Source organism: Pinus tabuliformis, chromosome 4_2 (genome assembly GCF_031772625.1).
Source record: "Pinus tabuliformis cultivar Carrire ecotype Pingquan chromosome 4_2, CPIR1, whole genome shotgun sequence".
NCBI classification, from domain to species: Eukaryota; Viridiplantae; Streptophyta; class Pinopsida; order Pinales; family Pinaceae; genus Pinus; species Pinus tabuliformis.
In genome coordinates, this window is record NC_142304.1 from 857,256,390 (window position 1) to 857,273,027 (window position 16,638).

General features: G+C 36.1%; 1 protein-coding gene across 1 annotated transcript; it reads left to right on the forward strand.

Moving 5' to 3' along the window:
* Positions 1 to 4,902: 4,902 nt before the first annotated feature.
* LOC149172365 (uncharacterized) lies at positions 4,903 to 11,782 on the forward strand. The gene is made up of 4 exons (XM_089426296.1): positions 4,903 to 5,948; positions 6,021 to 6,121; positions 9,879 to 10,742; positions 11,046 to 11,782. The coding sequence occupies exons 1-4, from the start codon at positions 4,903 to 4,905 to the stop codon at positions 11,369 to 11,371; spliced, it is 2,337 nt and encodes a 778-aa protein (XP_089282422.1). The 3' UTR covers positions 11,372 to 11,782.
* Positions 11,783 to 16,638: the final 4,856 nt, after the last annotated feature.

A 16,638-nucleotide genomic window follows, 5' to 3' on the forward strand; every position in this document is an offset into this window, starting at 1 on the left:
GCATATTTGAAGGAGGCCAAGGCTAATTTATTAAGAGGTCGGTAGCACTGTTTCTCAGAGAGTCAAATGCCTAGACCAAGAGTCTTCTTGCTGAAGTTGTGTGTAAATTTTTTGTTTTCCAAATAGGGAGAATTCCAAATGATTTGTGGGGTGTCTAGGTTCAACGTTGGTCATATTCAACATTGTGATAATGATATCACCATTTATAAAAGGCAAAACTGACACATGAAAAGCAGAATTATTCCATTTATTTCCATTATATTAGAGGCCGAATTTATGAATGCAATCGGGGTCGATGATCGATTGGGTGATCATGACTCATTCCACACGTCAATCACACAAGAGCTCAAAGTTGAGGAGGGAACCATCCATATAAAATCTCACAAACCTATAGATGCTAAAACGACTCCATATATTGACAGGTGAAGGGTTGTCGTGGAATAGTGAGGTTCTTGTTGTTTAAAACATGCAAAGATTATTGGGACCACAGTTAAAATCGTATAGAATATCGTGTGCCATCCATTCAATAGTAAGAGGTCACATGATCCATCAAGCCTCACCACAGTTGTTGAAGGATGCGTAGGAGGGCTTAGACGCAAAGTCTATGGGGTTATATGCTCATTTCCCACATTGCAAGGTCGCAAGGCCATTCTCAACGACATCAAATTATACAGTGGTATCTGTTGAAAATGGCAACAAGAAAATGCTAAAAATAGCACTGCTAAAAATAGCAGTTTGGGTACCAGTGCTGGATTGAGCAACAGGGAATGAAAAATGGAAGTGCTAAAAATAGCATTCTATTTTTAGAAGTTCAGGATGGAGTCCTATTTTAGTCAGTCCCTGGACTAAAAATAGGAAGTAAAATTCAAATTTGAACTCAACAGTTGTTTGAAAATAAGTTAATCAATTCACCATGAGTTAATTAGTTGTGAAAAATCAAACATGAAGTCTATGTGAGGACATGCAACAGTTTCTCTATTAATTGAGGAATTTATCCATCAGTTAAAGAGATAATGATGAGTTCTAATTTGAGTAGTAATTAGTTGGCTCAGTTAACTGAGTCAAGTCCAGTTAGATTGATTTAAACAGCTTGTTTAAATTAATGTGAGTTCAGTTAGTTAATGCATGCTTGCATATCGCTGCTGTTCTTCAGGTAACTGAATATTCTCTCATGAATAACTCATGCATGTCAGTTCAGACAGAGAACTAGTTGAGATTAGAGAAGGGACAGTGTACTATCAGTTGGATGAATGTTTTTCCTATAAAGGAAGCTCATCCATGAGAAGGATTTATCTCCTTCAGGATTTCGCAGTTGGATCAGAGGTTAGTGAGTGTGTGAAGAGGCCAATTCACACAAGTGGCTGCACTAGACCCCAATCAGAATTTCGCAAAGAAATAGGAGGCTTGGAGGGTAAACCAGAGGTTAGATAGAGGCCTTTGACTGTCTATGAGCAGCAGAGGTATTGCAGAGAGAGCAAGATAACTTTTGAGCTGATTCTTTTTGTAACACTGGCTATATTTCCACTTGTATGATACTACAAAGATGGGGTTTTAGGCTGGTGCTTTCCCCTACTTATATCTTTTGTGTTAAGTGTGATTGATTTCTCCATATCAGTTATATGTGTTCTTATTGATGTTGCTCATATTCGATTAAGCTTCCGCTAAATTGGTTGTAGAAGTAGATCAAGTATTTTGATTTAGTGTATTTCATTATCAGGTGATCTACAAGTGGGAATTTCTACAGTATCAATATACAGTGGGTTGATCAAACGATTAGGAGCTGCATACATATGAGGGGACCACCATCCATAATGCATAAATCCATCACATGAGAGCACCAAGACAAAAGTAATTTTGAGAAGGACGCAAGCCATTACTGACCGAAGCCACGAACAAATAACATTGCAAAATTCGTGGGTAGCTGCCAGCACCAGGGAGCCATAGGTATCATATTGTTGGGTGATTTATGATGTTGTCACTCATACGCCTGGAAGAATTCATTCTTACAGAAGCTATCTGCAAGGAACTTAGACATTGTTTAGGGAGATGATCAACACTATTGGCATTGGTTATCCATACAAGATTCCAAACTTGAACAGGTTGCAGAATTATTAAATGATTTGTTGGTTGGAGGTTCGAGATGCAATCGATTGTAGGCTTTCCTCTGCTAATACCGTGTTGGTGGAGTGAAGTGCCCGTTACACAACACTAGCTGGAAATCAGATGTTGCAGGATCATTTGTTGTGCAAACGAGGAAGATGACAACATTGATCTTTGTGTGCAATCCATGCATTCCCTACGTAGATAACTGTGAAGCCACGAGTTGAGAGCCCATTCATCCATAGCGCATGAGTTTGGCCCAAAAGTTATCATAGTAGAAGGTAGGCTGAGGTCCATTAATACATGGACATGCCATATTCTCATGCGTGGAAGCCACATATACATTGCACAAAACACAAAGTCGAGAGCAAAGGATCATACAATTTTGCATAGACTAAGAGGCCAATCATGCAAGAGCATCGAAGATCTGTGCCATGCAGTCAACAAATTAGTGCTTGTGGGCCATCGGTCCATCACTAGTGCTAATGGTATAGAAAAAATAAAAAGCACATAGTCGAGGACCATACACTCGTTGTGTAGGAATTGGGAGGTCATGAGGCCAAAGACACCACCTAAGAGGAGATTCAAACCTTAAGGTGCCACCTTATAATTGTAAAGGAAAAATAAAGGGTAGTGACATTGCATGGAGATGTCATTTCAATATTTCGCTAATGCTCCTATTATATTTGAGTGGTATCCCCACATAGAAGATCCAAATCAAGGTTATTATTTCAGGAGAATATTGTTGTTGCAAAAGTTTATTGCTAGAAATAATTATTCAAAGGTAAATCAATTTTATTGAAGAAAGCCAGGGAGAGAGAAGGAAGATGAAGGGTTAAAATCCATTGATGCCAAGCCATAATGTCATGGATTTACTTTTGGAAACGCCTTAGGAATCAACATATTAGTACATCTGTTGGTCCTCTGGGCTGCAATACTTAAGTTAATAAAAAATGGCAACAACTTCCATATTAGAAGCAAGAGTAGAACAATAGGCCTTTCTCTTGGAAGATCCATGCTATCCTTCAACAGTCAAAGAATATCCGGAAGGAAGATGTAAGAAGCAAGTGTCTCTTTGAACTTGGATCAAAAATGTAGAGAACAAATTTAGAAGATGTCCTCCTACTGTTAGACACATTATACATAGCTTTATGTCTCACAGAGAAATCATATTGGAAAGGGTTAAGTTGGGCCTTTAATCCATCCATGTGTACTTTGATACAGCCTAGGTTCCTGGAGTATTCTTGTGAAAAGGTTAAACTCACAGTCGCCACTTGTCTCAGTAAAATATTAGCCTTGACAGCACTACTACCACCCTACAATGATGACATCATGAGGAAGATTTTTCGAGTAATGATAGGATCCCTCCAAGGATTAGACAATATCAACCTTCTTACTTTCTTTCAGAGGTGAAAAATTTTAAAATGCATGCAAAAATCCAGATTTGTTATAATTATGTTGGATCTAGAATCTGATGACTTAATCATTCAGAGGCTCCAATGCTTTTACACCAACATTACAACATCACATCCAAAATTTGTCAAAACAAACATGCTAAAGGTCATGTCCCTAATCTTAGGAGAAGATAAGGTCATTTGCAAACAATTGAGGTCCAAATTGTTGGCCATTTGGAGGAAGGAGCTAATTGTATCACCTGTTGCCTATGAACTAGTTGGGGGCTGGTCAAACAGAACATCAAACTACTTAAAAGGAAGTTGACCAAGGAGGAACTAACAAGGATTTGTGGGGACAACAAGAATGAACTAAGAAGGAAAAGCCTATGCTTTGTATGCAAGGGATCTTGGGCACTTAACTATTCATGTCCATGTGATAGGAAGGAGGCAACGAGGATAGAACCAGAGGAAATTCTTTCAAACCACGAGGATTCATTTGAAGGATCCGAACAATTAAGTACATATGGTGAGCAACAACACAATGTTATTCAGAGAGACTTGCAGGACAAGCCAATGATAATTAGTCAGCTTGACAAAGTACATGGGGAAAGGAAGGAGGTAATTCTTCCTAACAATATGGTAGACTCTTATCTCCAGGAGGACATCCATGAAGAATATGAGCAACCAAGTGTAAATAAGAGTCCACCAGTGCATCCATGTTTGAAAACCAAAGAGGATGGACAACAAATTGTCCCCACAGGTGGAGAAGGCCAGGAACAAGACATTCAAGGAGACTTAAATGAGGAGCCAATGATGGAAAACCAGTATGATGAACATGAAAAATATAGTATGGAAGATGAGCCATTTTTGGAGAGTCGGTCAAAGGTTCAAGCTAGAGATATGATAGTTGAGCATCTGGTGCAGAAAGATACAAAATAATTCAACAAGGCACCAGAATTTCCAGTAGAGGACTTTTAGGAAAAGATCATGCATTTCAAGACAGACCTTATGATGTTAAAGAAGGGAGTCTGGACAGTCTGAGACACTGTCTTAATGAGAATTTTATAAACCGTCTTATTTTTGGCATATAGTTTTTATGATTTGTTATTTAATATTTTAATAAAAATTCAATTTATTTGTAATTTTATTATAAAATATATTATAAAATAAAAAATTAGGAAGAAAGATTAAACTCCATCCATCAAAGGACTAACAATTGAAAGATAATATTTTGAATGGCTCGGCAATAATAGTTCATACCAAGACTAACAGTTGACTTGTGTTATTTCCAAGTCTATTGAGGTCTTCGTGCCTTTTGTTTTTGTTTATATTAAATGGGTTACTGGCATTTTAAAAATAAATATCATCATGCTCTGTGTTTAATTATTATATCTTCATTCACTGCACTATGAAGCTCAACCATCTTGACCTTAAAGGAAATAACTTCTCGGGCAGCATTCCTGGTGAGTATGGGAACCTAAAAAGTGTGGAATATCTTTCAATCGCTGCAAACAGTTTGAGTGGAAAAATACCCGGAGAGCTTGGAAAACTGGGGAATTTGAAAACACTTTATTTGTGGGGAAATTCATTCGATGGTGGGATTCCTCCTGAGATAGGAAATTTGAGCAACCTTGTAGAACTCGATCTGTCCTATTGTCGCCTCACAGGCCCTATCCCTCCTCAACTGGGCCAGCTTGTGACCTTAAAATTCCTGTATCTATTTTATAACAGTCTTTCTGGTGAAATACCCGTGGAACTCGCGGAGCTAAGAGAGTTGAGGATGTTGGACCTGTCCTATAATAGACTACAGGGCAGGATTCCATCTTTCATTGGGGACTTGCCAAATTTGGAGGTTTTGTGGCTTTCGGGAAACAATTTCATAGGTCTCGTGCCTCAGCAACTGGGCGTAAGTGGAAAGCTACTAGAAGTGCGTCTTGATTCCAACAGGCTCAGTAGTTCCATCCCTCCGAATCTCTGCAAGGGCAGAAGGCTACAGATATTAGATATAACAAATAATTCATTTGTCGGATCGATTCCTGACTCTCTCGGCAAATGCGATTCGCTGGTTGAAGTCTACATGGGGCAAAATTATTTGAATGGTTCGATTCCTGAAGGCTTGCTATACTTACCCATGCTGACTGTGATCGAATTGAACAACAATAATCTCAGTGGGAGCATACGGGACGTAAGTAATAATGTATCATCTAAGCTACAGACAATGATAATTTCCAACAATAGCTTGAGTGGCTCTATTCCTTCGTCCATTTGGAAATTATCTGCTTTGCGGCAACTCCTGATCGATGGAAATCAATTAACAGGCATTGTGCCTGCAAAGATTGGCCAACTGAGTAAAATTGAAGAGATCAATTTCAGCCAGAACAAGTTTTCGGGGATGATCCCCAGGGAGATAAGCAATTGTAGTGCTCTAACATACATTAATCTCAGCGCAAACAGGTTGTATGGTAATGTTCCCTCAGATATAGTCCGTCTGGGTAAAATTGAACAGATCGATTTCAGCAAAAACAGGTTTTCGGGAATGATTCCCAGGGAGATAAGCAACTGTAGTACTCTGACATACATTGATCTCAGCTCAAACAAGCTTTCTGGTATGATTCCCAGGGAAATTGGTAACTGTGTTTCTCTGAGACAAATTGATCTTAGCCAGAACGAATTCAGCGGTCCCATCCCACTGGAAATCACAAGGATGCCCAATCTAAACTCTTTAAAACTATCAGGAAACGGATTGTCTGGGGAAGTTCCCTTAGACATTGGTGGTCTGAGCCAGATTGAAATTGTCCACTTCAGCAAAAACAGACTTTCTGGTAAGATTCCTAAGGATATTGGTAACTTTATTCATCTGACAGAAATTGATTTTAGTCAGAACGAATTCAGCGGTCCCCTCCCAGTGGAAATCACCAGGATAAGATCTCTCTACTCTCTAAACCTATCCAGAAATCACTTCAACGGGAGCATTTCCAAAGAATTTGATGCAATGGCGAGCAGGGCTGGAATTTGGATTCCTCTTTACCCATCATACAATTTTTTTTTGACGTTTTAGGATTTTATGTCGCCCTTCAAAAGACGTTATGTTTAAAATTTTGCCCTTCAAGGATGATGTTTTGATAATAAATTAACCCTTCACTAATAAAGGTTTCATTAAAAACACATATCTATCATAAGACAAAAAAACAAAATGACCATAACACAGAAACGACTTATTGAATTCTCAATTTTGTTGGGAAATTATATGGAACACTGACAATAAAATCTCCATAATTCTGAAATCAAATGTTCCTTACTCATACATGCCATAGCATTTGTATATATGAAATATTACTAAGGAGATCTTATGGGACGTATAACATGACCAACAAAGTAAAACTATAAGATGGACTATCCTCTGCATCCTCTCCACGATCATAATCACTTGGAATCAATGTGGGGGTCCACCATAGAGAGTTTGTAGTGAATAAAGTACAGTGTATTAAAGTGTTTTAATATTTCATAAGTGGCGGTAGGTGTTATTCTTCATGAGCCATATCTTTCACGACTTTTAAGTGATATGTTGAGACACTCAATATATGGTGTAGATTGTAGTCAAAGTGACACTTCATCTATTCCATAGATGACATTCTGACATAGGATAACTTTCATAAGTGAGTGGTGAGTCACTGACCCTTGTGACAAGCCTCTGGCCCAAATAATCCAATAAAGGTGGGTGGCCAATACACTCAGGGAGAGCAAGTGGCAACAAGAAATATGGTCCAAATTTATTATGACAATGAAGATGTTTTTTTCTTTCAGCTAAGTAGGTTCGATATGCACTAGCACACTCATGGATTGATTGTTTGTTTCATTCAAGTGGGAATTTACATTCAGGGAGAGCAAATGGCAACAAGAAATATGGTCCAAATTTATTATGACAAGGAAGAGGTTTTTTTCTTTTAGCTAAGTAGGTTCGATATGCACTAGCACCCTCATGGATTGATTGTTTGTTTCATTCAAGTGGGAATTTTAATGTTGTTTGCATAAGAGATAGATGCATATTCATTGGATTTCAAGGCAACTAATTGGACTTGGATTCTAATCCAACTTACCCTGATCAAATGAACGAATTGTGAGTTATTGAATGACATTCCTTTTAAGGAGTATGAAATAGATATGTTTTATGCCCCTTGTCCCTTCTAAGTGACACCTATGAGAATTCAATCATACTAGATTAAGCATCTGATGAGATCTCATCATGAACCAGACATTTTAAACCAAGCCAAATTTGTTTTTTTGTGGGCATATATATATCTATATATATATATATATATATATATATATGAATGACATTATTTGTTATAAAGTCTCTATAGAATAGATGCTTATTGATCACTTAGTTTTGTAGACATATATTTAAGGAAACTAGGTAATAACCTTTGTTGAATGGTCTCATATCCATTTTCCATGGTTGTTTTTCCTTAGGCTATAGGTGTTTTTGTGAAAGTTGTAAGTATCTATATCTACATTATTTTCATGTTTACAATTGAGTTCTTCAACACCATTTCTACATTTATTAATTTTAATAAGTTAATAAATAGTTTCTAGTAATGTTTTAGATTTATTTCATTTTGATGGCCAAATTATACAATTAACAAATAAGATTTTGGTTTACTTGAATGCTTAAGCCACTTAAACTATTACAAGTATATGTTTAAGTAACGCACCTGGTTGGTGATAGATAGAGTAAAACATATTTCATTTTGATGGTCAAATTGTACAATTAACAAATTAGATTTCAGTTTATTGAATGCTTAAGCCACATAAACTATTACAAGTATGTGTTTAAGTAACACACCTGGTTGGTGATAGATAGAGTAAAACATAAACGACAGTGATAGTTAAATATATACACATTTCTTACAAATTTTATAAAATACTTGTGTTTATAAATGGGAATTGCTGACAATTTTCTTTTTAGTTCTAGAGTATGTCTTAAACTTTCTTTTGTTTGGCTAAGAGTTTGATTTCATGGAATGTAAGGAAATAGGTTAATAGCCCAAGACATACTTGGTAAGAGTGAAATCCAAACTCAGACTTAGTTTTTCTTGAATAACCATGATAAGTCACCCTGGATTATGGATAGCGTCTAGTGATGATTGTCCCCAATGTAAATAACTAAAACATCATAAAGAAAACACTAAACTTTTTAAAAAGGTTGTATTTATTAAGTTTTAATTATTTAAAGTTGAAGAAATTTTTAAACATACCAAATTAGTTTATACATTAACAAAATAATGATTTAAACCATACAAAACTACAATTTCTTTAAAGCATGCCATACTTTATTCCAATAAAAAAAACTAAAATAATTAATAATATATATATAATAAACACTTTTCTAAATTTAAATTTTCCAAACAAAATAATAATAACTATATCTATTAATAAACTAAAACCAAAACTAAACTTTTTATAAAATTAATATAAAAAATAACACTTTTTCCAATTTTAAATTAATAAAAAAAATAATTATTTTAATAAATATTAGTCAAAATACATTAAAAAAAGCGTTGTTTAAATTACATAAAATGCAAACTAATGGATTTAAATGGAAATTTGTCACAATGGTGTCTACTCTTCAAACCGTTGGAAGAGTTTATTTATCATAAAAGCTCGGCTTCAAATTCAAATGTTAGATTATCACATCCTCTGATAAAACGCAAAAGTATAGAAACAGTCCTATATAAATGTTATTTTCAGGGTCGAGACTTATAATCCATTCGAGGATCGGGAAGTTGCCATGGTCTTATGCCGAAACTCACAGAGTTGTCTTCCATACTAAGAGTCCTCTGGCTGTCTGCATTATACAACTCTACAAATATTATTGTTGCATAACGGCAAGACTGAATAACTAGGAGCTCCTATACTTTAGAAGATAAAATTACAATGCAAGTCACATCTGATAAGGAAAGCTTTTTGTATTTCAAAATAACTAGGAGCTCCTATACTTTAGAAGATAAAATTACAATGCAAGTCACATCTGATAAGGAAAGCTTTTTGTATTTCAAAATTAAGGGTCGTAGTAGCACTTGGTTCGAATTCCAATGTTTTGCAGTAGATATTTTCAGATTTTGAAATCTCCAGGCCAAGATTCGAAATTAAAGTTTGTTGGTTGATAAGATCATGATGGACTTATTAGAGGGTCTGTTCCAGGTTGAAGTGGAAAGGTGTCAGTTGTTATATAAAATATTAATAACGTTTTCAAAAATAACTTGGCCGTCAAAAATACGTTCTGCACCCGTCCAAACACGTCATGCTCGACGGTCATTTAAAAAATTTCAACGTTTTTTACGGTCAAAATGGCCTCTGACGGGCAAAATGGCCGTCAAATTCCAACCCTGATGGCGAGCTTGATCTCCGCGGATTTCTCTTTCAATAACTTTTCCGGTCTTGTGCCAGAGGGCGGTCTATTATCTCGTTTAAAAGCAAGCTCTTTTGCAGGGAACCACTACTTGTGCGGAGAACAGTTGGGCAACTGTAATTCTAGTGTCAAAGGGTTGCCCGTCCGAGTACACATCAAGCTTGAACTTCTCTTGCCTCTCTTAGCGCTTGGAATTCTCTTCTTCTGTTCGTTGGTGTTGGCAATTCGAGCAGTCACAATTAAGAAGAAAGATAGCGAGGGCAGGCCATGGAAGATGACGGCCTTCCAAACACTCAGCTTTGGAATCGATGACGTGGTGGAATGCATTAAAGAAGAGAATGTCATCGGCAAAGGAGGAGAGGGTGTTGTGTATAAAGGAATCATGCCCAATGGGGAAGTAGTTGCAGTGAAAAAACTTACGCGGATAGGCTCTTCAAATGCTCATGGCTTCTCTGCAGAGATCAAAACTCTGGGCAGAATCCGCCATCGACATGTTGTTAGATTGCTGGCGTTTTGCTTCAACCATGACACCAATCTTCTGGTGTATGAGTACATGCCGAACGGAAGCCTGGCGAAGTTGCTTCATGGAAACAATGCCACGCCTCTGGATTGGAACACCAGATACAAAATTGCAGTGGAAACTGCGCAGGGGTTGAGCTATCTTCATCACGATTGTCGGCTGGCCATCCTTCATCGCGACGTGAAGTCCGGCAATATTCTTTTGGACTCCAACTTTGAAGCTCGTGTTGCAGATTTCGGCCTAGCCAAACTCTTGCATCAATCTGGTACGTCAGAATATATGTCTTCAGTTGCAGGGACCTTTGGCTACATAGCTCCAGGTAAGTGGTTGTTTCATCTTTAAATTTTGAAGTCGTCGATTTCTAATTTTAGTAGAGGGTCACCTGAAAGTTTAACTGAGCTGCTAGCTTTCCGAAATTCTATGGTCTGTTATTGAAGTCCATGATCTGTTATTGCCAATTATAAACATAGTATGCTGAGGCAGAGCAGCGCTGCATTATAAATAAAAGCAATTATATAGAAGTCAAAAGTGCTTCATAGTATGCGTATTGCTTATTTTACGGTGGTTTTGCCACTGGCCTTTGCTGTAGCATACCATTTAAGATTGGATGTTGAATTTACAGAGTATGCATACACCATGAAAGTGGACGAGAAGAGTGATGTATACAGCTTTGGAGTGGTTCTGCTTGAGCTCATCACGGGCAAAAAGGCGACGGGTGAAAGCGAATTTGAAGAGGATATGAACATCACAGGGTGGGTGAAGAAGATGACCAATTGGAACAGAGAAGAAGTTATGAAGATTATTGATCCCAGACTTATCAACGTCCCAGTGGAGGAAGCCCTGCATATATTCTTAGTGGCTCTGCTCTGTATACAAGAGCAGAGTGTCCGAAGACCTACTATGCGCCAGGTAGTAGTAATGCTAACATACTTCAGTCCCAGGCAATAATTTTCATGATTCACATTTGACCGCGGGATATGATTGGAATAAGGCATTCTCATCCTCAGCCGGGCAGTTCAGGGTTGATTGGATGTGTATCTTGATGAAGGGTAGCTATCTTGACTGAAGATTCATATCCATCTGCTCTTTTAGCATCTATGTGCAGGAGCTTCCAACCTAGAAGTCCCTTCCTTTATTTTGAAGGAATTAAGTTGTGAAAATGTATACAACCGAGGCATCTGAATCGGTGTTGCCTTGAGTTTACTCTGTTTTCTGTATTTCCTTATAAAGGGCATCTGAGTCAATGTTGCTTTCAGATTCCTCTGTTTTTTTGTTTCTTTCTGATTTGCTTACAGATTCCTCATTCTCCTCCAATCCAAAGTCTTAGAGAAACTTCGAGCATTTCCAGTGGGTTTGAGATCTCCCCCTTTCTGATTTGCTTACAGATTCCCCATGCTCCTCCAATCCAAAGTCTTAGAGAAACTTCGAGGATTTCCAGTAGGTTTGAGATCTCCCCCTTTATTCCTTTGAATGGTGGATCTTCCTAAAACTCTTCCTTTGAAGGGTAGATTTTCCTAAACTCGCCCTCTCTGGGCCATAGGTAGTCTAGGAGCTGAGGACAAACCTCCTCTAACACCCTGTAACACAGTTACATGGTTTTTATTACTAAATGTTTATTTGGGTTCATTTTGTCCAATCCATTCATATTTGCATAGACAGTTGTAAATCAAGTCCCACAAATTTTAAATCCTTGCAGTTCAAGTTTTGAGCGAGTCATGCATAGCTTTTGGTTGAGGAGCATGGCAAGGTGTTAAAAAGCAAATCTTCATTTATTTTGTTCACATCATTTCGATGATGAAAACAATTCTAAATCCAGACACGAGTGATGGAAACATGATTTTATTACAGATTTTTAAGCATAGCATGAATCAAAGGTGTTAACTACTAAGAGAGGAGGATTCAACATTACGGGTCTTAGATTAATATTTTGATTTTAACACGTTTGAATTGAGTTGTCAATTAACAATACTTTATTTACATATCAATTATTTTCAATTACCAGTGTCAAAATTAGTATTAAGTAATATTTTGAGTTTTAACACGTCTCACTTGAGATTTTAAGTAACAATGCTTTATTTACATTTGCAAAAAAATATCGCTGAAATTGAAACATTTTAGATAATGAGTATTTCTAGATTTTATATATTTTCACAAGAGCATAGAATTGTGAATCATTATATATATTTATATATTTTTATAAGAGCATAGAATTGTGAATCATTATTACATAGTTATAGATATAGCAAATTTAACAAAATTATTGCTTTATAATGGATTTAAGCTACCATTTCCTAATCAAGAACATAGATTTTTATTCATAAACAAATTAATAAGATACCATTTTAAGTTTGTAAACTTTTTAATATATGTTTTTTTAAACAAGAATTAGAATAGCTAATTTATTAAAAGATAATGAGTTAAAGTTTAGTTTAGATACATGCTTTTACATAAGTAAATTGAAACTAGTGGATATGGTCAGAATGGAGTATGTATCAATGACCATCTACAAAATTCTAACATTGAAGTTTATGAACAAAATGTTATAATATGAACAAGATTCCACTATATGTGACGAAATATTCAAAATATCTAGAATATGTAAGTATCCATTGTAGCACAAGCCTTATTTATATAGAAATGTTTGAATTACATGACATGATATGACATTGATATCAAAGTTTGTATGCAATGAATAGACAACTCATATACACATGTCATAGTGAAAGATTCTATTTTTGGAATAAGAATATACTGAATAAATATATGAATGAAGAATATGATCTGGTTACAACTGAGGGTCCCATATATATACTTAGGTGGGTACCCTTTTATGAACAATCATGTCTTTTGAAACATGCCTCTTCAGTATACTGATCATTGTTAACTATTAATTATTTACATTCAGAACAATGTATATTCACTAATCATTGTTAACTATTAATTATTAATTATTTACATTCACATTCATAATTGTTGACCTAATAAAAAACAAAATTTACAAAGCATCGAAATGTTACATTAAACCATAAGGAATTATTCCTCGACTTTGATTTTTGAGTCTAGTCATTAACCATTAAGGAAGGGTGACATAACCTTTTTTCCCATGCCACCAAAGTTCACCTTGATTTAGCCTTGAACCCAAAATAGCCATATGATTAGCGTTGGAGTTGTTTGATATGAGAATATGGAGACATTTCTTCTTAGGGATACATTGATACAAATGATAAATCTGGTTGAAAATATGACTTAGATTTATATATGAAACCCCAAGCATATCTATGTTCTTGATTTTACCCCCATTTTACAATGGATATTCTTAATACCATGGCCTATCAATACCACATACTAAAAATCATAACTCATTTCATATAGCAATGGTTTATATAATTGCAATCAATTTAATTAAAATATAGAAAAGAACATAACTAGTTTAAATATAAATCTTAACCTCTAATTTGTGTATATTACTATGATTATTATAAAATATCACATAGAAATTAAATTTATATTATTCACTTAATAATTATTGATAATTAAATTAAAAAAAAAAATTATTCCAAAACATACACACTTAATTAATTTATAAAATTCTATAAAACAATAAATAAAATTATAATAATTAATATGATAAAATCACTATCAAAATATATATTCATAAAATAAAAAAGAAAAAGATAAATATAATAATATCATACGAGTACATTATTGGCCCAAATAAAGGTTCCATCGCTGTGAGTGAAGTCGGTAAACCGAAATTAACGCATCCGGAGATGCAGATTTCAAAAGTAATTTCCTGTAAAAGAATTTTGGAAATGTCAATGAAGCATTCACTTTCTAATTTAATTGCCATGCAATAAAGCCTTGATCACATGGAATTACATTCTTTTCACATAGAATTACAGCTCAAGGCTTCATCACGTAGAATTACGGCTCTTTACATTTTTAGAAAGGCTTTTAGAATTACACATTTTCCGACAGGTCAAGCCTTCATCACCTCCAATTACAGTTCTTTACTTTAAAAAAAGGTCAGTTTTGGTTTTTATGAAAAGTAAGTGGTAATTTTTTTGCATTGGACAAATTTATAATAATTTATCTGATAAGGTAGTTATTTTTAGTTGTTATTAGCTAATATCCATCAAATTCAATCTCTAAATGTCATTTTCTTTTACCATTGTTTGCACACGCAAATTAAGTGACATGGACGTTGCAGTCACATATAATTATTTTAGGAGTTGTCTTTAGTGAAATTTTTTGGAAGCTTTTCGGATGGGTTTTTCCGGTCAAATTTCTCTAAAATCCGGCAGCAATTTATTGAAATCGCGAGTTTGATAGCTGATTTCTACGCAATCAAAGCGTCCTAGAGGTTTTTCAGGGTGCTGAATCCAAATATGCAGTTAAAAAACAATTTTAAATAATACAAATCAAGATTTAACCTCAATTTTTTCCGCCAGATTCCATCACCGGAATCTCAAAAAAGTCGCACTAAAGACAACTCCATTATTTTAGGCCTATTCAAAACTGGTCCTAATTACTTGCTGACATGTCCCACTAAAGACAACTCCATTATTTTAGGCCTATTCAAAACTGGTACTAATTACTTGCTGACATGTAAGAAAAACACTTTACCCTCTCAGCATCTGTTTATGTTTCATTGAAGAGAATTTTGTTTAATAAACGAATGGTTAGGTAATCACCCTTCATATTTTCTGCTATTGCGATGGATTCAGTCCATGCGCCCTTATCAATCAAAGCATTGAAATGTATTATAAGTGCGAGTTTGTGAAAGTTCTATGATAGCGGTTGCTTCTTTGCTGACTAACTTTCTTGATATCAAGACTATTATCCCATGTTATGAGGTTATGATTATATGTGTTTGGGATTTGTTAGTTTCATTGAAACTAATTGGAGACTTAGAGTTTTTTTTGCTGCATTTTTGGAGGGTGTGGTATGCTTGGATTCTTGGAGTAAGAAGGTAAAGAAAGGGCAGGAATGTACAAGAGGGCATCCGGATCAATAACTACATCAGATTTGCTAGCAGGTATCGAGTTTTGTGTATGTTTCCTTCCCTAGTTTTGGCATGCATGGCATATGCATGTGGATTTTTGGTTGTGATCTGTCATTGGCATGGAGGATGGACGAGATTGACAGTGGATTTCCTAGCCTTGCCATTTCCTAGATATCCATGGTGATTGTGGGTTTATTTCCTTGTTGTGTTTTTGGTTGGTTCTCATGTTTCCTTAGCTTGGGTTGAGTTATTAGTCTTGTAGCCTTGTTGGACAAATGCTCTGGAGCCGTGGAACAACTTGGGTTGAGTTACTAGTCCCGTAGCCTGGGTTGGAAAAATGCTCTGGAGCCCTTGGTGGGTTGAGTTACTAGTCACATAGCCTTGGTTGGACATATTCTCTCTAGCCCGGTAAAAGTTGTGGGTTGATTTACTAGTCCCATAGTTGGGTTGGACAAACACTTTGGATCCCTGGATGGCTGGGATAGAGACCGATCTGGTGATGGTTTTGTGATGTCTGTCCATGAGGTGGAATCATTGTTTGATGGTTGTTCGACAAATGCTCTGGAGCCGTGGAACAACTTGGGTTGAGTTACTAGTCCCGTATCTTGGGTTGGAAAAATGCTCTGGAGCCCTTGGTGGGTTGAGTTACTAGTCACATAGCCTTGGTTGGACATATTCTCTCTAGCTCGGTAAAAGTTGTGGGTTGATTTACTAGTCCCATAGTTAGGTTGGACAAACACTTTGGATCCCTGGATGGCTGGGATAGAGACCGATCTGGTGATGGTTTTGTGATGTCTGTCCATGAGGTGGAATCATTGTTTGATGGGTTGAGGTGGATGGCCTCTGGAAGCCCTAGATGGTTTTTGATTGATGTGTTCTCTGAGATCCCACATTCATGCTTGGAATATGGCACAGGGGTGAATGGTTGAAGAGAGATTTAGCTCAGCCATTCTACAGGTGGGTGGAACGTGGAAATCTGATCCCGGGTTTGGATTTTGCATCATCAATGAAAGGTTATTTCTCCTGGTATTTCTAAGAGTATTATGATGGACTAAATGTGGTTTATATGATTGTGATTTCATGGATAATTATGTCCCTATTAGGTTGGTTATGTATGTGTTTTTATGACAACATCCATGAGTGGCTCTCATCATGTTTTTACTCGTAATTGAATGATCAATGTATCTATGACCTAATGGATGGAATGACA